Below are 22,161 nucleotides of genomic sequence, written 5' to 3'. Positions count from 1 at the left end.
CAAAATATTGACTGAGTAAAACATGACTTCATATTTGAACAACATTTCCAAAACAAGTGAAAATTAGAGTATCGTCAAAAAGTGCATTCATTTCTGTTATTCAACTTAAACTGTGAAACTAATATATGATAGACTCAATACAAGCAAAGTGAGATATGCATACCCCAAATTCAAAATCTGGACTGTTTTATCACTTTTTTTATCACTTTACTTGTTCATTCATTTAAGTTTTAAATAATTTTTAATGCAAATCTCATATTATTTGAACAGTAATATCAGCGCATAGCTCTGGCATTTACGCGGTAGTTCCTCAAGCAGCCCTTCTCACAAGCAAACATTCTGACAGGAAACTAATATTAAGGTGAGACACTGCAGCTGTTTGGGAGAAGATTTAGAGATATCACTCCTATTTTACTGACATAAATGCTTTCTTTATTTAATATCTTTATATAAAAATAAGGCTTTTAAAGCATGAAAATAGCCAGAATGATGGATAATGGACAGGTTTAAGAAGCATGTTTTTTTGTTGACTTATTTATTTGGTCGAGATAGTGCATGTTAATGAACACACACATACGTAAACATGTCACCCCAGATCTGTTGTTCCAATAGATACAAAGTTTTTCCCCGAGGCTATGACAATCTCGCAGCTTAAAAACTCTTCACGTATAGAAACGATGCCTTCTGAGAGTTCGGTTACCAGATAAACCCACTGTTATAGCTCCATCTAGTGGCCAACTCAGACCTTGCCTAAAGAGCGCACATCATGTACGAACTGCACCTTTTCACTGTTCTTTAAGCTCTGGCTCTGAAGCTCCTGAATGGCTCTCCCTGAAGTTTCTTGTTTTGCTGGGCTTTCCCTGACAAACACACATCTACGAAGAGAAAGATCGTTTCACTTTACAGTTAAAACAAGTGACATTCAAGTATAATTTGACATTACATTTTAAGCATTACAATCAAATAACAAAACACCATCGAAGCAGAAGTCAAAACCCTGAGAATCCTTCCACACCTCAACAGAAGTCAATGTGCAGCCCTTGAGTTATCGTCTTCATCCACACACTTCAGGTTTTTCCCCCTAAACGTGACAGATTTGATATTTACAGTGTGAAAACAACGGAGCAATGTGAGATATAGTAAAACATGTACCTACCTTGTACATACTGCACACCAGTGGGATTAGTGAAGACGTGGCTTTCCTCTGTAGATCATCTGTGTGAATCTAAGTGAAAAAGGAAAGACGTGGTGAAGGAGTAGTAATGCCTGTGTGTTTAGCGTCATGTTGTTGAGCAGTGTGACTCTGACCCCGTTGACGGTGATCCAGGGCACAAACGTGTGAGTCGGCTTCAGGGCTTTGGTCTTCAGCGCGTTCTGGTGCATCAGGTGGTTTCCCAAGTCTCCTTTCACACAACTAAAGAGCGTCTCGTAACTCAGCTGCGGCGCTAACATCTCCACGCACTGCAACCGGCAACAAGGCAAAAGCAAGAAACAAGGTGTACAAAAACTTTGAGAAGCTTTGTCTATATATCAGAAAGCGACAGGTCGTTTCATCGCCTTCCCTCCCACTTACTGCTCTGTCATTTGAAAGAACTGCAGTTTGCATTTCACGTCATGATTTTGCTTGAGTTTGTATCTGTATATCTGATAAAAGTTAATTTAATTATCATATCTGTCCATTTCTCTGTTGATTACATTGTTTTGACGACGAAGAATAATAACAACATTCATTCATTAATCTCTCACCGGCTTCGCTGCCTGAAGAACATCAACTGCTGCCTCCATGCAGAAGATTATGTTGAAGGCATTGGTCTTCGTCAAGTTCAGTAAACAGGCCTGAGACGAGAGCATATAAACTATTTTGTAAGGAAAGACATAGACCGGAGAATTATGGTTTCTATAATTCGCGGTGCATTTTATTTTGTACCTGGATCATGTTACCCAGACATTCCTGTTCTCCATGTTGACACGTGAACACATACCTCTGCCCGTCAAATGACTCCTGTCAACGAGAATACTTTATCAACAAAAGATAAACAGAGGCACACTTCCTGCTTCAAAGTTCCCTAAGAACATTTTCATTATTTGAGGAGTGAAGTTCAAATCTGTGCTCGGCCTTATTAATATGCACGATGTTGCTCATTAATAATTCAATAATAATAATAATATTGATATCAGAATAAGAAGTATCGCTGTCGCACGTATACCAGCACTTACAAAAACACTATGGCTGCATCTAAAAGTGTAAATAAGCTTTGGAACGTCCTTCTCCTCATCGCTGACCCGGACGTGCGTCGTCAGCCGTGACATGAAGCATCCAAATGTGTCAGTGCAGTCAGGGGGGAGTTAGGAAAGGAGCTTTTATGTATCAGCTGGTGGTGACGTCACTTCCTGGTTGTTCCCTCCGCTGAGTTATGAAGGTTCAGCTTGTCCTGGCGCAGAAGGAGCAGCTGAAGCTCCTGTTACTACCTGAAAGGTTCCTCAAGGTCGACCTCATGACTTTGGCCTCAAAGGTGAAGGAACAGGAGGAAGGAGCTAGATTGCCACTTTTTAGATAATGCTAAAGAAAAAATGTGTTTAATACCTTATGTGTTCTGACGGAGTGGGAATTTTATTTCCATCTCCTTCAGAGGCGTCTCCAGACGAGCAGGATTCATCTGTTCTTCATCATGCACGTCTGGAGACGCCTCTGAAGGAGATGGGGGAAAAAACGGTATGTTCACACTGTCGAAACACATAAAATATAAACACATTTTTTTAAAGCAGTACTAAGTAACTCTTCCCCCTAGAGGCCATAAGCGCAACTGCAGGTGTAATAGCAAGTTACGATTTTTTAACTTATTAATTGTCCTGGAGAGTAGATACGACGCTGACAGGAAAGGCGAAGGGAGAGAGGGTTACTGTGCATCCAATTATACAATAGAAATACTTTTTTTCACTCAAACTTTGCTGTAAATACTATTTAAAGTGACGTTAGCCCGCAGTTAGCTTTGCCCGTTAGCATGTTAGCTTCTTCTTCGTGATTCCATTAGTGTGTATTGCTTTCTCCGGACCGGTGGCAGTCAAGTTGCAAACATGGTTTTCTGGCCAGAGACACCGGGGGGAGATGAAAGACCCTCCAATCATCCCACTAACACTCGTATTACCCCCACAGGGACTACGGAAAGGATTTATTAAGGTAAACACGTTACTTAGTACTGCTTTAAACAAGACATATTGAAAGTAATGAAAGAAGTATTCCAATATACTGTAATATCTATATAGTCGCACACCTAATTATGACCCGATAACAAGTCATAATGTCATCTGACACACTACAATAGTGTCTTCTTTAATTAAATTAATGTCCACTCATCATTCATGCAATTAAAAATGAATGCAGGGTGCGGCACAACTGGATGATTGTGCTGCACAATCACTATATTGTGCAGCACAAAAGCACACTATATGGTTTCAAACATTCCTTTGGCAATTCAGACGCTTCACTCACTACTTCCTCCTCACCGCAGATGACGCAACTCTTCAGAGTAAAACTAGGCTGGCTAAACTCTGATCAAAATGTCTGTGTAGGCTCTCAGTCGTACAGGAGTTGTCCATCTTCAAAGAAGGTTCTTGAGTCTGGTCAAAATGGATTTCTGTAATAACGACCGGACTCATTCAAGTGATCGTTCATGACTAAACATCACTCAAAAACGGTATTCATGTCGACTCTTTGCCTGAGAGAAGTGGCTAGAAATCATTTAACAGCTGACATTTAGCAGGTGACATTAGTAATCGCATAGTAACACAAAAGTGAAATAGGGTTTTGGTCTTTTATTCAGTCGTGTTATGTTCAGCGTGCCTCCTTCCATTCTTCTAATGTAGGAAGCGTGGCTGTGTTTGGATGCGGCTGACCTGCGCGTTGCCGTAGGGGACGACGGTGAGGTCCATGATGTCTCCCAGCAGCACAGAGGAGGGGTACAGCACGTTGGTGATGTAACCCCTGCAGTCCGGACACAGGGACTCCGAGTACACTTCTATCTTCACCGGCTCCACCGTCCGCCGCCTGGTCAGGTTAGCCTTTAGACACATCTTCAAAACCTAAAACGAAACAATAAAACCAACTTTAATCTTTTGAAAAGCAAATGCATACATTATCAGAGCATTCTTTCAAGGCAAGTGGGAGGTTTATGATGAGAAAGAGTCTATGAAAAATCTTGTCTTCCAGTGCTTTAAAACCGTGGTTCTCAACCCTTCGGAGCCGCGACCCCCATTATAACAGTTAATTAGGATCGTGACCCCCACCCGGGTCAGACCATGGGAAAAACAGGGACATTAACCCTTTAACTCCCGCCTGAACCGAGCACATTTTCTCCAGTTTGGCTTTACCCCAATCCAAAAGCTTCTGGAAAAAAAGCTGTGAAAAAAGCAACAAAACTGAGATGAAAACAATGATGGAAATGTGACAAAAAAGTGAGAAAACATTGACAAAAAAGTGACGAAAAATGTATGAAAAAGTGGCAAAAATGTCACACGTTTAATGGATTTAAGAATGTTGAAGCTGCTATCACAGAAGGGCTCCTGTTGAAATATAACTTGTTAAGATGTTTTGTGATAAAAAATGACAAAAATGTGACCAAAAAATGACAAAAAATTGACAAAAAAATGAAAAAAATTGGACAAAAAAAATGACAAAAATGTGACAAAATGTGATAAAAAATTAACAAAAATGTGACAAAAAATGACAAAAATGAGTGGAATACCCAACAAAAAAATGATGGAAAAAAAATCTGATGAGAGGAAAAAGATCCTCTCGGTTCAGGCGGGAGTTAAGAGGTTAACCTATATAACTCTTAAAAAACAAAGAAAAAACAATGGCTGAAACAAAAATGAATTAAATTTAGAACAAATAATGGCACCCTGGTAAAATAGCATGTATGCTACGACACCATAATAATAATATTAAAATATATATTTTATCTATATGCTCTGACGACCCCCCAAATTTGTCTCGCGACCCCCAAGTGGGTCCCGAACCCCAGGTTAAGAACCCCTGCTTTAAAAAATAGACCACAAAACCTGTACAAATGAACTAAATTATATACACAAATATAAGGGCTTTGAAAACGTACGTGAAAAAGAAATGTAAATAAAGTAGGAAGTTTATCAGGAAAGCTAAATAAAAACAAAATAGTGCCATTTTGGATGGAAAATGGCGGAAGGATTTTTTCTGCTGATTTGTTAATGGTTAGTGCTAGATCGTGTGCTCCGGAGGGACGGTCTGCTGTGAAAACGTGAGATATCATGACACAAATTAAGGTTAGGGCCAGGGAAATGGTTAACCTCTTAACTCCCGCCTGAACCGAGAGGATCTTTGTCCTCACGTCATCAGATTTTTTCCCCAACATTTTTTGTTGGGTGTTCAACTCATTTTTGTCATTTTTTTGTCATTTTTTCGTCCATTTTTTGTCACATTTTTGTCACATTTTTATCACATTTTTGTCATTTTTTTGTCAATTTTGAATACATTTTTTGTCACATTTTTGTCATTTTTTTAATCAATTTTTTGTCATTTTTTGTCACATTTTTGAATTTTTTTCATCAATTTTTTGTCATTTTTGTGTCAATTATTTATCAATTTTTTGTGACATTTTTGCCACTTTTTCATCAATTTTTCGTCACTTTTTTGTCACATTTCCATCATTGTTTTCGTCTCAGTTTTGTTGCTATTTTCCAGAAGCTTTTGGACTGGGGTAAAGCCAAACTGGAGAAACTGTGCTCGGTTCAGGTGGGAGTTAAGGAGTTAACCTTAAGGATTATGGTTAGGATTAGGATTATTTGTATTTTTAGACAAACCAACTCATAGATCTATACAAAATTACAGCAGACCGTCCCTCCGGAGCAGACGATCTAGCACTAACCTTTGTTAATTGGCCGTTGGGTATCGCTTACTTGAGAACAAAAGCTTGTATACAAAGCAAAAGTAAAGTAAATGCCCTTCATTTGATCAAACAGTGGGATGTTTTTATTTTTGGTAAAAGTAGAAAATAAGCTTGGTGGTACCCCGCACTGGAGCGCAGCCTCCGGGGAAGAGCACCAGGCGGAGGGGGAGTGTTTACAGCGGACCTCAGCCACGACCTCAGCGCTGCTCCTCTCAAGCGTCACCCACATAGTCATGGCGAACACCAGCAGCAGCACCAGCAGCAGCAGCGCCTTCATCTTGTTTCGGTCCGAGGGGGTGCGGTTTTACGAAGCGAAGATACATTCAAGAGCAACAACTTCAATACAATTCACTGGAAAAGTTTGGAACGAAAGGCAAATCCATGGTGCCAACTTCTCCCCCGGCCACTTCCCGGAGTTGTGTGTGTTCTGATTGGCTGCGTTTATCACGTGCACAGATCCACGAGACAGCTGTGTGTCACGTGCTCAGCAAGTGACGTCAGGGTGGATTTTGCAGGTAGATGGCAGAGATAATTCTTTTTCTCTCTCGCTCTTCTCTTTACAGTTTCGCACTGCCCCAGCTGAGCATCATTTTAATGTTTACACGTTATTGCCATGTTGATTGTTATTGACTCAGTTAAACTGTGTTCCAAATGATTATGCAAATTGTATTCCCGTGTCATAAAGGTAAAAAATTTGTTGTCAGGTAAGCCCAGTTAAGGGAAAATCTACCGAAAAGGGACGTTCCACATCATAATGCAGACCACCATTGGTATGAAAATCTTAGATATTAAATGAAACATGAAGCGTAATCATCGTACTGTTAAGAGATTTGTGGCTGATTCAGAGCACACACGGGTTTGTGCAGATAAAGGCACAATGAGGACGGTCTCTGCCAGACAAATACATCAGATTAAGAGAACAGCTGCTATAAAGCCTCTGTTCATTGAAGCTCATGAACAGGAACGGCTGCAGTGGCTCAGAAATACATAAAGACTCATTTTCAAACAGTCTTGTTCACTGATGAGTGCCGTGTAACCCTGGATGGTCCAGATGGATGGAGTAGTGGCTGGTCGGGGAATAGCCGCCATGTCCCAACAAGGCTGTGACGTCAGTGGGGCATGAGTCATGTTTTGGGCTGGAGTCATGGAGAGACACTTGGTTTTGTTCCATAACAAAATCATCTTCATGCAGGACAGTGCACCGTGTCCTGCTGTAAAGAATACCTCTGCATCATTGACTGCTGTGGGCATAAAAGGAGAGAAACTCATGATGTGGACCCCCTCCTCCCCTGACCTCAACCCTATTGAGAACTTTTGGAGCCTCAAGCAAAACATCTATGAGGGTGGGAGGCAGTTTTCATCCAAACTGCAGCTCTGGGAGGCTATTCTAACATCCTGCAGAGAAATCCAAGCAGAAACTCTCCAAAAATCACACGTTTAATGGATTTAAGAATGTTGAAGGGCTCCTGTTGAAATATAACTTGTTAAGATGTTTTTGATTGAAATAGCTTTTGATTTCACTAAATATGACCTCCTAATGCTGCAAATTCAACCAATAAAATGTATTGAAACGCTGCTGTGCATAATCATTTGGAACAGTACATTTTAAGTTGCTTATTATATTCATTTTTGAAAAAAATACTCTTATCATTGAGAGGTTTTTCAATCACATTCAAATGATCCTCAAACAGTTAAAGACTTGAACATTTTGCTGATTGTCATTTGAGCAGACAATTTAGAAAATCTGAGAAAAATCTAATCTGCATAATCATTTGGAGCATACTTTATTCTGTATGCTGCTATCAATGTCAACATTGTGTAAATAAAAGTAAAAAATAAATAAGGCAGAGCTAACGTTCTGCTTGCACCTTATGTATAACATAAAAAGACAATATTTTATGCTGAGAGTCAGAGGAAACTTTCAAATGTCTTTGTGTTGTGTAGTTGGGTTCCAGACCAGGAGGAACTATCTTTTATTTATTATTAGCCTATTATCCTTTAGCCTGTTTTACAGGTTCTACAGGTGGGCATAATCTTGGATAAACACCTGAAGTTTCAAAGTCACGTAAAACATGTCTGCAGGAAGGTCAAATCAAATCTGAACTATGTGCATGCAATGTTCTTTTTTCCACATCTGTCACAGTGAATCACATGCTCGCAAACATCAGCTTCCTCTGAAGCCAGTGACCTCTGAATCATATCAAAGTCAAGAAATGTTTGAACACAGTGCTGAAAAACGCAGACTAATATTAAATAATAGTAATAATAGTAATAATAATAATAACACATCAAACTTGTATAGTGCTTTTTTGGACACAGGACAGGAGGGGAGATGGGATTGGGTCAAGCTGGCAGTTGGAGAATTTCATGACTGTGAAATTAGCATCTTTAGCAGAGGCTCAAACAGCGGGCCAGAGTTGTTCCCAAGTGTAAAATGTGCCTCATCTTATTCAATAATGTGTTTTATCTTTGAGCTGTGGCGGATCAACAGCAGACATGACGGAGAACTGCAGCTTTTTGGATCACCTCCTGCCTGATGATCTTCTTGTGGGCTGTGGCTTAATAGTTCAGAACATCGGTCTGCACTGCACTAATGAATATGACCAAACCGCTTCAACACGCTGTGCTCCGTTACAAATTACCATCGAAAATTCACGTTTGGACACGTGACATTTTTTTGGCCCGATCTGCTCCACTAAGAAAGGTAGGAGGCGACTATAAAATAACCGAAGAATCACAACTGCTGGAAGCTTGCAATTATTTTTCAACAATTTATTATTTAAAAATGTGCTGCATTAATAAAATATTTGCAATTGTTGATAACGTATAACAGTTTCCCTCTTGGTCCATCCATGCTTGGGCAGAGGTAGACTTGGAATGGCACAGTGCTCTTCTTCACTTCTTGCAGTAGCTTTTGAAATGCCTTCCACTTCCACTTCCACCGCAGATGTCAGGCTTCTCTCCCTGTAACACAGTGTACTTCAGTACAGAGTAGAGCTAACTTTATGGACCGTTACAGTATATGATCCGCACCTTGTACAAGTCGCACACAAGAGGCACCAGTGCAGAGAAGGCCTTGTCCTGGAGCTCCTCTGTGTGCTCCTGGAGAGGACAAACAACAGTTAACTCTGGAAAAAAGACTATATACTGTCAACAGAAAATGAGGGACAAAATTAGAAATACGTTACTGTTACAAGGAATTATAATGTCCAGTATAGCGCTTTTCCATGCACTTCTTGAGTTTTGCCATTTACTGCATTATTCCTTTCGTAGCTTGGCGAGTATCACACAGCTGCCCTGGGCGACTGTTTGTCACACAGGTTGGTTGCTTTTTATAGCCACAGAGGCGCTGTGACTTGATATTCTTATTGAACATCCTGATTCTCCTGATGTGATATGTTTTGTGTAAAATGTGTAGCAAGGCCCGACCAGGTACATGAGCTGAAACTAGCTTTAGCTCTTTATGCATCACATCAGCTGCACACCTGATTGAAAACAGTATACACCATTTAACCACATATTAAATGTTTGCACCTTAATTATTATAAATGCTAATTGCATTTTACAGAAGAGGGTCCCCCAAGTTGTTGTTTGAGTTATTGAAATGTTTGGGAACTTCTGAGCTGGAGGACAAAATAAAAACAAGAGAATGGGGAAAGAGAAGGAAAAGAAAATCTAGAATCTAGAATACATTACATTTTGATGTAACTTGCCCAACTATGGTGTTTGGGGACTTTGACACCTGCTCAGACACAAGGCACAGGACTGTCCACATCACAGACAGTTCCAACAGTGCCCACAGTTGAAAAGATGAGGAAAATGTCTAATGGTACAAATGTAATGTACCAAAGGACCTTATTGAAATACTTGTCTAAATAGTTGTAGTACAAAGCCAGTTTTGTCTCTCTCTCCTCCATATTCCCCTTTTTATTCTTGTCCGTCCTCCCTCTCTCACCCATCTTCTCCTTTTTCCTCTCTTCTGTCCTCCCCTCAACTCCTTCTCCTTTTCCCTCTTGTTCATCCACCCCCTTGCCCCCTTCTTCCCCTTTTTCCTCTCGTCCGTCCTCCTCCTCTCCCCCTTCTTCCCCTTTTTTCCTCTCGTCCTCGATGACGCTGAGGATTTTGCTTTTTCTAAGAGGTCGCGGCGTACTTCTTCGAAATTTCAAGTTTTTCTGCTGAGGAATTCTCCCAGTAGAGTGTATATTATGTCAATAGTTTGTAAATAATAGTTTGTAAATGGTTCAGTTGCTCTAGTAAGTAAGTAAGTAAGTAAGTAAGTGAGTAAGTAAGTAAGTAAGTAAGTAAGTAAGTAAGTGAGTAAGTAAGTAAGTAAGTAAGTAAGTGAGTAAGTAAGTAAGTAAGTAAGTAAGTAAGTGAGTGAGTAAGTAAGTAAGTAAGTAAGTGAGTAAGTAAGTAAGTAAGTAAGTGAGTAAGTAAGTAAGTAAGTAAGTAAGTAAGTAAGTGAGTGAGTAAGTAAGTAAGTAAGTAAGTAAGTAAGTGAGTAAGTACCACTTAAACTAAGCTGAAGTGCTTTATTTGCCACCACTGTCAACCTGACCAGCATGTATTTTGGAGGTCGGGGAAACCGTAGCACCCGGATGAAACCTGGCTGTCTGCCTTCAGTCTCCTCTGATCCTCTGAAACGGTGCAGCGCCTCCTGGGTTTGTGCCTGTTTCATCTCCACCTCCTCCTTCCTCTTCCTCCTGCGCAGCTCCCTCCGCTCCACAACACTCTTTCACAGTCTTCTGGGAAGAGCTTAGCAGTGAATCTGTTTTATTCCCCAGTGAACGTCCATCAGCCAGAACAATAGTAGGGACAGAAGGCATGTGTGTGCTTAGCTGTGAGTCTTGCCCGGATACCTTCTCCTTTGTCCCTTCCTTGTTTCCTGTAGCGCCTCTTGTGACGCCTCCACTGTGCTGCAGCTGTGGGGGGCTCTTGGTGCCTCTTCAGTGTTTCAGAAGATGTTCGGGGTAGACAGTTGGGGCGGTTGGCTTGTCTTGGCTGGCACTTTGGTTTCTTGTTATTTTCTCATTAGTTTGACCATTAAGTTTAGTTTTCAGGCCCTGGATCCGTGGCGGCCCCGGATGTACAGAAGTAATTTGTCCGTTTACTTTACTCTTAAAATAATCTTGTTGTTTACTTTCTTACAGGAAGCTGTTTGTCTGCGTGTTGTCGGTGCCTCTCTCCCCTCCATCAGGACACACTCTGCTCTGCCCCGCCCCGGGTGATCCCAGGAGACTGCTCTTCATCCCCCAGGCTGTTCCGAAGGTGGAGTCTCCTCATCCTCCTGCCCCCACCGCGCCCCCAACCTGCTCCCCTTCTACACCTATTGTCAAATAAACTTCTAACATTTGAACTTCTACCTTTGCTGGGTGAACAGGTTGCTATGGTTTCTCTCTCCATGAGTTAGAGAGTTTTTAGTTCAGGAGTTATTTGTGGTCGTTTGGAACTAGTGGACTCGATGCATTGTTGAATGATTATTATTTATTCCAGCTTTAGGATGCTTTTGAGGCACTTTGTGGTCAACCTAAATTATGAGTTTTCCTCTTCAAAATAGCTATGGATGTTTTTTCCTGCAACTATCCCTCCTGCCCATCATCAAAGTCTTACCCCGTTAATAGTGATCCAGGGCACGTAATTGTGAGGAGGTTTCAGGGCTCCGGTCTTCAGGGCGTTCTGGTGCATGATCTGGTTTCCCAAGTCTCCGTTCACGCAAGTCATGAGTCGCTCCCAGCTCAGGTTAGGCAAGAACAGCTCCACGCACTGCACCCAAGAAACCACATTTATACTGACTGTGCTGTCAAAGTATAGGTTTATCAATGCATTACTAAGCTTTGTGTAAAAAAAAATCCTCACCGACTTGGCAGCCTTGATGGGATCTTGGGACGACTCCATGCAGAAGATGGTGAGAAAAGTGTTGGTGTCGGTCAAGTTCAGCAGACAGGCCTATGTCAACAACACATAAGCATTTCAATGATATAGAACATTCAAAGTGCATGTTTTATGGGAAACAATCATTTAGCCTCCTGTACCTCGATCATGTTGCCGACACACTCGTCCTCTCCGTGCTGGCATTTGAAAATGTACTTGTCTCCATCATGGGACTCCTGTGAGAAGAATACAGCATAGAGAGTCAGAGACACCAGTGACTCGTCCAGGTCAAGACACATTTAGGCAAACCAGCAGCTCCCTTTGCTGGAATATCTACGAAGAGGAAACTGAAGCTTATGTTTGTTATGAGTCTGCCTCCTGTAGCCTGAGCACATCTGGGCGTTGGACTGAATCTAAACCCCAACAGGAAGTGTGCCGTCTGTCTGGAGACCTTTAAATGGTAAAAGGTCTCAACTTACATTAGGCACTCACTCTACAGCAAGGAACCAGTCACCCATTCACACATCATTGATGCAGACACTGGAGGCAAGGACACAATGACAGTGCACCTTCAGGAGGCCGGATTCGAACCCCCGACCTTCCGACCGTGAGAGGACCCGCTCTACCACCTGTGCCACTGTCCCGCCTGTGTGTGTAAAGAGTCTTTGTCTCTGGGCATTAACTACAGCTGCCTCTTGAACTACTGGGAAACCAATAACTGGAGCTGCCATTTGTGTAGAAGGAGGCCTTCTAAAGAGCGGCTGCCCTGTATCTGGCTGGTTTGCTGCTCCTGGTGCAGACGGCTCCTCTTTCAAACACCTCAGGGACTGATAGATGAGGTGGCCCCCTGGCAAACCTGGGCTTCAGTGGTCATACCGCCTTTGCTCTGCCCAATCCCGTCAGACCTTGGAAGCTAAGCAGGGAAGGGCCTGGTCGGAACTTGGATGGGAGACCGTTTAGTAACACCAGGAAGCCTAGCAAATGTAGTGAGTGAGTGAGTGGTTGGTGGTGGTCGGAGGGGCGGATGGCGCAGACTGGTTGCCTCGCTTCTGTCAGTCTACCCCAGGGCAGCTGTGGCTACAATAGTAGCTTACCACCACCGGGTATGGAGTGAACGAATAGTACAATGTAAAGCGTCTTTGTACGGAAACTCATTGCTGCCAATGTGAGTGAAACATTTTTGACTGCGCTTTCTCGTTCGAACGTAATACCATCTCGTTCAAACGTAATACCATCTCGTTCGAACGTAATACCATCTCGTTCGAACGTAATACCATCTCGTTCGAACGTAATACCATCTCGTTCTAACGAGTTGCCAATGTCGTTCTAACGAGTTGCCAATGTCGTTCTAACGAGTTGCCAATGTCGTTCTAACGAGTTGCTAATGTCGTTCTAACGAGTTGCTAATGTCGTTCTAACGAGTTGCTAATGTCGTTCTAACGAGTTGCTAATGTCGTTCTAACGAGTTGCCAATGTCGTTCTAACGAGTTGCCAATGTCGTTCTAACGAGTTGCCAATGTCGTTCTAACGAGTTGCTAATGTCGTTCTAACGAGTTGCCAATGTCGTTCTAACGAGTTGCTAATGTCGTTCTAACGAGTTGCCAATGTCGTTCTAACGAGTTGCCAATGTCGTTCTAACGAGTTGCCAAAAGCCCAACGCACACCAGAGCGCAGCGGCACATCATCTGACGCGCGTCCTTTTGGGCACAGGCGGCGCGTCAGGGCACTTCAGTTTAGAGGCTTTTCCTCAAACCATGTGGTGCTTTAAACGCGTAGTTCATACATTTATCATTAATAAAATAAGACACGTATGTCCATGTTGCGAGAGATAGAGAGAGAAAAAACATGGCTCTCTTTTGCAGGTTAATAGGGGGCTGGCGAGTTTTACATGCTCCACCTGAGCCCTGATGATGGTTCTGTCTCCGCTGCTTCTATCATCCCCTTAAACAAAGTGTAGGGCGGTCTCCCTGTTTGTCACAGCCGAGACCCGTCTTTGCCTCTGCAGCAGGTCAAAAACGTAGGCCTAGGTGTTTACCCCGCGGCACCGCGTCTGAGGAAAAGCCTCTGAACTGAAGTGCCCTGACGCGCCGCCTGTGCCGAAATGGACGCGCGTCAGATGATGTGCCGCTGCGCTCTGGTGTGCGTTGGGCTTTTGGCAACTCGTTAGAACGACATTGGCAACTCGTTAGAACGACATTGGCAACTCGTTAGAACGACATTGGCAACTCGTTAGAACGACATTGGCAACTCGTTAGAACGACATGGTATTACGTTAGAACGACATTGGCAACTCGTTAGAACGACATGGTATTACGTTAGAACGACATTGGCAACTCGTTAGAACGACATGGTATTACGTTAGAACGACATTGGCAACTCGTTAGAACGACATGGTATTACGTTAGAACGACATTGGCAACTCGTTAGAACGACATGGTATTACGTTCGAACGAGAAAGCGCAGTCAAAAAAGTTTCACTCACATTGGCAGCAATGAGTTTCCGTATCTTTGAGTGTCCAGAAAAGCGCTATATAAAACCGATGCATTATTATAATTATTATTCAGGCTCCTGGTCCATTACAGCCCAGTCATCCTGGACGCCAGGACTGCACCATCTGTGCTCCGTCTGTCACATACACAGATCCTCAGACCAAGCAGAGGACTCAGAGAGGTTAGGCCCTCAACGGGAGGACACACTGCTGGGACATGCAGGTGGGACACTATCCACACTGGATAGTGGGCGTGGCCAAAGAGTCCGTTAAAGGAATAGTTCACCATTTTTCCATACTGACATGTTCTTACCTGATCTTAGACGAATTGATGCGTACCTGTGTGGTCTTTGTGCGTGCCCTCAGTCACGCACAAAGAGCAAAGATGTTTTTAGCATTGGCCTCTCCCAATGTATTCCTATGGCTCCAAACGGGGAAGACCAGACAGGTACGTATCAACTCGTCTAAGCTCGGGTAAGAACAGATCTCAGTATGGAAAAACGGTGGCCTGTTCCTTTAACAGAAATGACACACAGAATCGGATTGTGGGGTTTTGCATTTCCTGACAATGAATACTGCACAGAATGTGTGTTGTTGTAAAAAGGGAAGCAATGCTGTAGTTTGGAGACAAGTTTCAACCACTGCCGTGTGAGAAAATATTTAACACTTTACTTACTTCACTTACACTTTGCTTTATTATATTATGTTATTTTATTTTCCCATTTTGTGACCGATTGTTCTCGCACTTAAACTTTCACCAAAGATAGATAGATAGATAGATAGATAGATAGATAGATAGATAGATAGATAGATAGATAGATAGATAGATAGATAGATAGATAGATAGATAGATAGATAGATAGATAGATAGATAGATAGATAGATAGACTTTATTACAGACTCATAGTCCAGATCAAAAGACACACAGATAAAAAAACAACACACACAATAAAAAAAAACTCTAAACTTTCCAGAGGCAGTCATACCAATGTTTCCACAGCTGCGAGGTGTAAAGTACAGCACTGCACACAACACTGGACAACAAAACAATCACAACATTCTTGGAATCATTCAAGCGACACATAAACTTAAACATCAATATTAGAGGATAACATTAAATCGCTATTTATCATACTGGCTCAGGCTGTACAGTCGTACTATCTCTGTCATAGCCTTGACTGTGGTGCTCAGACGCCCACTCTCAGCCACTGAATGTGTGCTTGCGTATCAGTCTGACACTCTGAGAGGGTATTTATCCCTTTTCTGTGGAAGCATAGACAGACTTGAATGGTAGAACTGGCGCAATGTCTCGAGTTCATGTCTCCAGGTCCCGCACCGATGGTAAATAAACTTCTCCTCCTATACTCTCGAACACCATTGTTAATTCTCTAACAATCAGGTTTCTCAAGACAGCTCACAAAGTGTTTACTTGATTAAACAGAAAGAGTTCACTGGCACTTGTCCATTGGGGCTTTTTTAAAGAGGGAGTATTCTGCTTTTTTCAGTCACATAGCACCAGTCTACATCACACTACAATGATGACCAAACCTTCTGTTGGTCTGTTAATGCAGTAAATTAGAATAACTCCCTTGTATAAAATGTCTCTCTCAAAATGGCTGTAGTGAATGTCTTGAAATAGGCCTCTGTCTCTTTAAGAACCTCTGAGCCTTTCCGACACGCCCCCTCCACACGCTGTCTGTGGCATCAGTGGGGAGGGGGTTCTGCTGAGGGGCAGTGGTTGGTTACTCGGCTGGTGACGAAAGCTCGGAGGCGTCTCCAGGAGGTGGGGGCGTTCCTAGGAGGACTCAGGCAAACCTATCCCTAAAATGGCCGCCATCAGAGTTTTTACAGATTACTCAAAAATACGGGAATGTGCCAAGGCAACACTACAGGCATGTTTTTAATGAGGGAGTGACATAATAACATGATGTAAAGCTTGAAAAAGTCCATTTTGCAGAAATTCTCAATGCGTCATCAAATAGTTTCTTTATAGATTCAATGGGAAATTGTAAATTCAAGGGCCCTTTTCTCTCTTTTTTCACATTGTAGCGACAGCATCTGCAGTCAGTCTTTCATCTTGTATACTTAACAAAATCTATACTTTTATAAGATCACTTAGTGTGACGGCCCTCCTGCTGATGTTGTGGAGGCCTGTTAACTATCTTCACTTTCCTCTTGAGGTGAGGACAGTAGGAGGCGCCCGGGGACCACGTGGAGCTGTGTGTGTGTCCCTGGGTGGTATAAAAGGGGCTTCTGCTGCCATCTCGGGGAGGGTCGAAAAAGAAATTTGCCTTTGAAATAACTTTAAGATGATAAAAGTACAAATACAGGACAGTGACAAAGTATTTAATCTGACCTGTAGATGACCAAACCCATCAGACTGACCTGCGCGTTGCCGTAAGGAACCAGCGTGAGGTCCATGATGTCGTCCAGCAGCACAGACGCGGGGTAGAGCATGGAGGCGATGAAGTTCCGACAGGCGGGACACAGGCTTTCGTAGTACAGTCCTATCTTCACCGGGTCTGCATTACGCCGCGCCAAGGCCCGCGTGAAGTTAGCCTCCAGGCACTGCTGCAACACCTGCACAAAAACGACAGTCCCACAGATATGAACTTCATTTCACCAACAACCGGGCTTTGCTTTTTGTATTTCCTGTATGACTCGTTTGCTGTTTACTTTCAACCTCCATGCTGCCAAAAATCTGGCCCGGGTAAAAAGCATCAGGTAAATTAATGCTATAAATCAACTCTTGATCTCATGACAGTCCCTCGATATGGAACCACCCCGCCCGCCATAAAAAAATTAATTAACAAAAGTATATATGTCACGGAATATCACGATTTCTACATCATTTTAAGTTTTGTTTCGCACAAGTTCTTGCGTCATTGAATAAAAATCAGATTTTTTCACTCACAGAACTCAAGTAATATTTCCTCAAAGTACTTTTTTTACTTCTACTTGAGTAATTGTTTGGTCACTGTTTTCTGTAATTCTGTAGTATGTGTTACAGAGTAGTTTCAAGCTGCACAAGACCTCTCAGTTCCTCAATCATCAAGTTTCTGATACTACATGAAATGAAAACAGATCCAAACTTTACTTAACAAACAAGGTCTCTGAAATGTTCACTGACTCCACACATTTAGGAGTGTGCTGGAGAAAAAATATATATTTTTAAGTAACGTTACTCTTACTTGAGTAAATGTTTTGGCTCCTCTACCCACCTCTGCTTCATAGTGATATGACTGAGGAATCGGATTGAGGAAGTTGAAGGTAAAGAATAGCGTGTGCACGTGCACGTGCCTCTCTGTATAGCGCATGTATATCATGATGTATCTGCTCTTCTTACCCCGCACTGGAGCGCAGCCTCCGGGGAAGAGCACCAGGCTGAGGGGGGGAGTCTGCAGCGGACCTCAGGGCTGCCCCCCCACACGGGCACAGCGAACACCAGCAGCAGCAGCGCCTTCATGTCGAGTCAGCCGAGGAGCGACGGGAGAGACAGAAACACTTCTACAAAACAAAGTGTGTGAATAAAGTGCGCTGATAGAAGGACAACTTCTAATAGAGCGCGGCTGCTTCCGCGTCGGGGCTGCGCGCGCTCTGATTGGCTGGAGGTCACGCGTTCACTGTGCGAGCGCAAACATGTCTGTTGATTTAATCGGTTTTAATAAACTACAGGGAAACTCGGAAAGTTAGAATATCGTGAAAAAGTTCATCATTATTATTTCTGTAGTACTTAAACTTAAAATGTGAAACTAATATATATAGATATATATATATATATATATATACGGAAACTCATTGCTGCCAATGTGAGTGAAACATTTTTGACTGCGCTTTCTCGTTCGAACGTAATACCAACTCGTTCTAACGTAATACCATCTCGTTCTAACGAGTTGCCAAAAGCCCAACGCACACCAGAGCGCAGCGGCACATTATCTGACGCACGTCCATTCCGACACAGGCGCCGTCAGGGCGCTTCAGTTCAGAGGCTTGTCCTCAAACCATGTGGTGCTTTAAACGCGTAATTCATACATTTATCATTAATAAAATAAGACATGTATGTCCGTGTTTCGAGAGAGAGAAAAAACATGGCTCTCTTTTGCAGGTTAATAGGGGGCTGGTGAGTTTAACATGTTCCACCTGAGCCCTGATGATGGTTCTGTCTCCGCTGCTTCTATCATCCCCTTAAACAAAGTGTACGGCGGTCTCCCTGTTTGTCACAGCCGAGACCCGTCTGTGCCTCTGCAGCGGGTCAAAAACCCCCGCGGCACCGCGTCTGGATCACAGGAGGCGGCTCTTTTGCCGCACCGTTAAGCGTCTGCGTTGGGCTTAAAAAGTCGTTCACACGACATTGGCAACACGTTAGAACGAGATGGTATTACGTTCGAACGAGAAAGCGCAGTCAAAAATGTTTCACTCACACTGGCAGCAATGAGTTTCCGTATGTATATATATATAGAGAGAGACTCATGACATGCAAAGCATGCACATGCAGAGTGGGATGCAAATAAAGGCTTGACATTATGTCAAGCCTTTATTTGTTTTAATTTTGATGATTTTGGCTAACAGCAAATAAATAAATTCAAAATCTCATAAAATTAGAATATGACATTAGATACATCAATTATTTTAAACAGAGAAATGTCGCCCCTATAATCATGCATATGTACTTAGTACTTGGTTTGGACTACTACTACTACTACTACTACTTGGTTTACTAACGTGGCATGTATGTTCTCAGCCTGTAAGACCAGGATGCTTCAGGAGGAACATGACGTCTGAAGCCCATGTCCAGGATCTGTCTGTGTGTGGAGGCTCTTGATGCACTGACTCAGCCTCAGTCACTCCTTGTGAAGGTCCCCCACACTTTTCCTGACCATCCTCTTCAGACTGTGGTCATCCTGAGATGTTTCTGGGATGTTTATTTGGGGTTTTCTCAAGCCGTGAAGCCATAATTATCAAAACAATAAATAAAGGCTTGATATAAATCTTTCTTTGCATGATGATTTTGGCTTACAGTTTGAGAAAACCCTTAATTCAAAAAGTAAAAGATTGTGAAAGGGACTATATTGTGGCTCAAAGTGTCTCCTTTCATCAGATAATGAATCCAAAACACCTGCAAAGAGTTTAAATGGTCTCAGTGGTTCAGTAGAATTCACCATCATGGGGAAAACTGACCTGACAGTTGTGCAGAAAACCATCATTGACCCTCCATAAGGAGAGAAAGGCTCAGAAGGTAATAGCAAAAGAAGTTGGATGTTCTCAAAGTGCTGAATCAAAGCACATTAACAGAAAGTTAAGTGGAAGGAAAAAGGTGCACAAGCCACAGTCTGGAGAGGATGGTCAGGAAAAGGACCTTCACAAGGAGTGACTGAGGCCGAGTCAGTGGATCAAGAGCCTCCACACACAGACGGATCCTGGACTTGGGCTTCAAACGAAGCATCCTGGTCTTCCATGACACCTCAGCAGTGCCACAGGCTGAGAGCATCCAGGCCACGCAACTGCATTAAGGCAGTCATTCAAGTAAAAGGGCCCAAACCAAGTACTACTTTTTTTTTTTGTTTACTTTTTTCCCCCTATTGATTTCATGTAATATTCTGAAAATATTTTTGCAAGCTGTACATTTTCAAAAACTAACCATTCACCTGTTTCACCTGTATGTTGTGGAACAGTTTTGGAAGTATTCAGAAGTAATGCAGTACAAATGACTCTATTTGTGGAAAAAGTTGCCTGTTGTCGATTAAGTATATTGTTGAGAGCTGATGTAACAAGTACATTTCTCCATCGTGAGATCAATAAAGTTCTATCTTAACTTATTGCATCTGATCTTATCCATTGTTATTCAGAAATGACTGCGGTAAATCAGACAAGTCTTTTTTGTACTTTCTCATGTGTCAGCAGAGTTGTGGTTATCAGTTCGTCAAAGTTAATGATAATGGATGTTCACCTGACGCCTCATATGACTGACCTCCCTCTGCCCTCGGACACCAAGTCATAGAATCAACATGTCCTTGAAGTTACTTTTTCAACCATTTTTGAGTGCTTAGTGTCTTTGCTCATACAGAATTTCATCAGAGTTCATTTTTATTGTATTAATGATTAGAAAAACTTAGGGACTTTTAGTGGTTTATTATTCCATGACTCAGCCTGTTGAAGGTTTCACTTTTATAACAAACAATGAAAGAGGAAGCCGTTAAATTGAAAAGTGGCTGATCTCGTCCCACTCATCTTTCCCAACAGCTGCGTGTCTAGTTAAAAGCAAAGGCACAACAACTTCTTCACTCTTTGGTCTTGTAAAAGTGAACGCATCAGCAGACATGAGCCATAAAGGAAGTGGAACGAACATGTTGAGACAGTTCAGCAAAACCCAAAAGCAAAGAGACACAGACGGACATCATTTAATATATCCTTTTATTGTACTGTAAAATCTTTGCATCAGCCTAAAGAACCGTACAGATGAGAGAAAGTACCTGTCTGAAGAAAAAAACAAAAACAACAACTCTGAAGCAAGCAGTTTACGGTGAGATATAGATACGTATACGAGAGAAAAAACCTGGATTAAGAGCGGAGCTAACGCAAAACGCTGGAGTGAAACGAGTGAAGAACAGCAGAAGTGTGAGCGAGCTGGACGGTGCTCCCTCAGTCAGTCGTTTTGCGTGCACCATCGGCGTTAGTACCTTAGGGATCGAGTCAAAACAATAAGCACAAAAGCAACTGGGTGTTGATAGTACTGAGGGAGCACTGCGCAGAGAAAAACAGTTGTTCAAGTTTACAAAGAAATCAGCTCTACTCTGAGCGACGGTGAGACTGACTGCAACACAGATTTACCGTTTGGTTAATGACACACTGTAAACATTTGCATTTTTTCTTTTTCTGTACGTGGGAGAAATTCAAGCTAGCTTATTTTTTTCTTTATAGGCTCTGTAAGGTTACCATGAACAGATATGAACAAACAAAAAAAATAAAGGACTTCTGGACAGACAAGTATCGGCCTTTTTTGAAAAAACAAAACAAACAAAAAGGCAAAAAAAAAAACAAGTATCGCCATCATCAGGCACCATGAAAGAACACTTCGTCAAAGGTTCCACAGATCTGCTGAGGCAGCTGTGCAATGGCTGTACCTTTGTATGGCGTTTTACAAAGAGTCCACCTCTCCTGCCCGAGCGCTGAGCCAGGCCAAAGAAAACCGGTCTGAGAGAGCACAGGGGCCCACTGCAGGAGCCCGGGCCTTTTATCGCCAGGATGGGAACGGCAAACAGGCCGTGCTATAGATTAAGACATCATTTCAGAGGGGAAGCAGAGTACTTGCTTTAGTAAGGGATTAGGTCCATACACTTTCCATATGCACTCAGGACAAGTGAAAACAATTGCACCTGTATTTCAGGTCATTCATGGAGCAGACTGAGGCCATGTTTTACTTTACTTTATGATAAAAGTGCGAATATTGAGATAGCGTAAAGCGTCTCTGGGCCCCCACATGATTGTGAGAAATGTTAATGCACCCAACAAGTGTACATTAGATCTAAATACATATTAAAGTACTGCTAAATATGGTCAAATATGTTCATATTTCCCTTGATGTTAGCTGTACTAAGCTAGTATTTGTCCACAAAGGTGCTCGATTTAGGGTCAACGTGAGGAAGCTCGACATGTTGGCTGGACTTATGCGTCAGAAAAACCTGCCAAAGTAATTCAACATGGGTGCCATTTCAAAAGACACTTCCCAACAATTACAATGTTGAAAATAATAATCCAGGTGTCAGGCCGGCTATAATGTATTCCTTATCTTTTTTTTTAACGATTTTTTTAACTTAGATTTCAACTCGGCCCATTACAAGAGTACAATATTTACCTATGGACCCAAAAGGCTCTTCTGTTGG

At 42.3% G+C, this 22,161-nt stretch overlaps 1 protein-coding gene across 1 annotated transcript; it reads right to left on the bottom strand.

Annotated features, from left to right (window-relative positions):
• Positions 1-601: 601 nt before the first annotated feature.
• LOC306972815 (uncharacterized protein) lies at positions 602-17,790 on the bottom strand. Its single transcript, XM_079569521.1, has 13 exons — positions 17,628-17,790; positions 16,667-16,861; positions 11,954-12,028; positions 11,778-11,867; positions 11,532-11,684; positions 8,955-9,023; positions 6,043-6,225; positions 3,895-4,080; positions 1,928-2,002; positions 1,747-1,836; positions 1,309-1,461; positions 1,157-1,225; positions 602-1,081 (listed from the first exon to the last, which is right to left on the bottom strand). The coding sequence occupies exons 1-13, from the start codon at positions 17,745-17,747 to the stop codon at positions 1,055-1,057; spliced, it is 1,485 nt and encodes a 494-aa protein (XP_079425647.1). The 5' UTR covers positions 17,748-17,790; the 3' UTR covers positions 602-1,054.
• Positions 17,791-22,161: the final 4,371 nt, after the last annotated feature.

Source organism: Gobius niger, assembly GCF_951799975.1.
Source record: "Gobius niger genome assembly, chromosome: 13".
Taxonomy (NCBI): domain Eukaryota; kingdom Metazoa; phylum Chordata; class Actinopteri; order Gobiiformes; family Gobiidae; genus Gobius; species Gobius niger.
The sequence above is the reverse complement of the archived record's forward strand: the minus strand, read 5'-3'. Positions and strand labels throughout refer to the sequence as shown.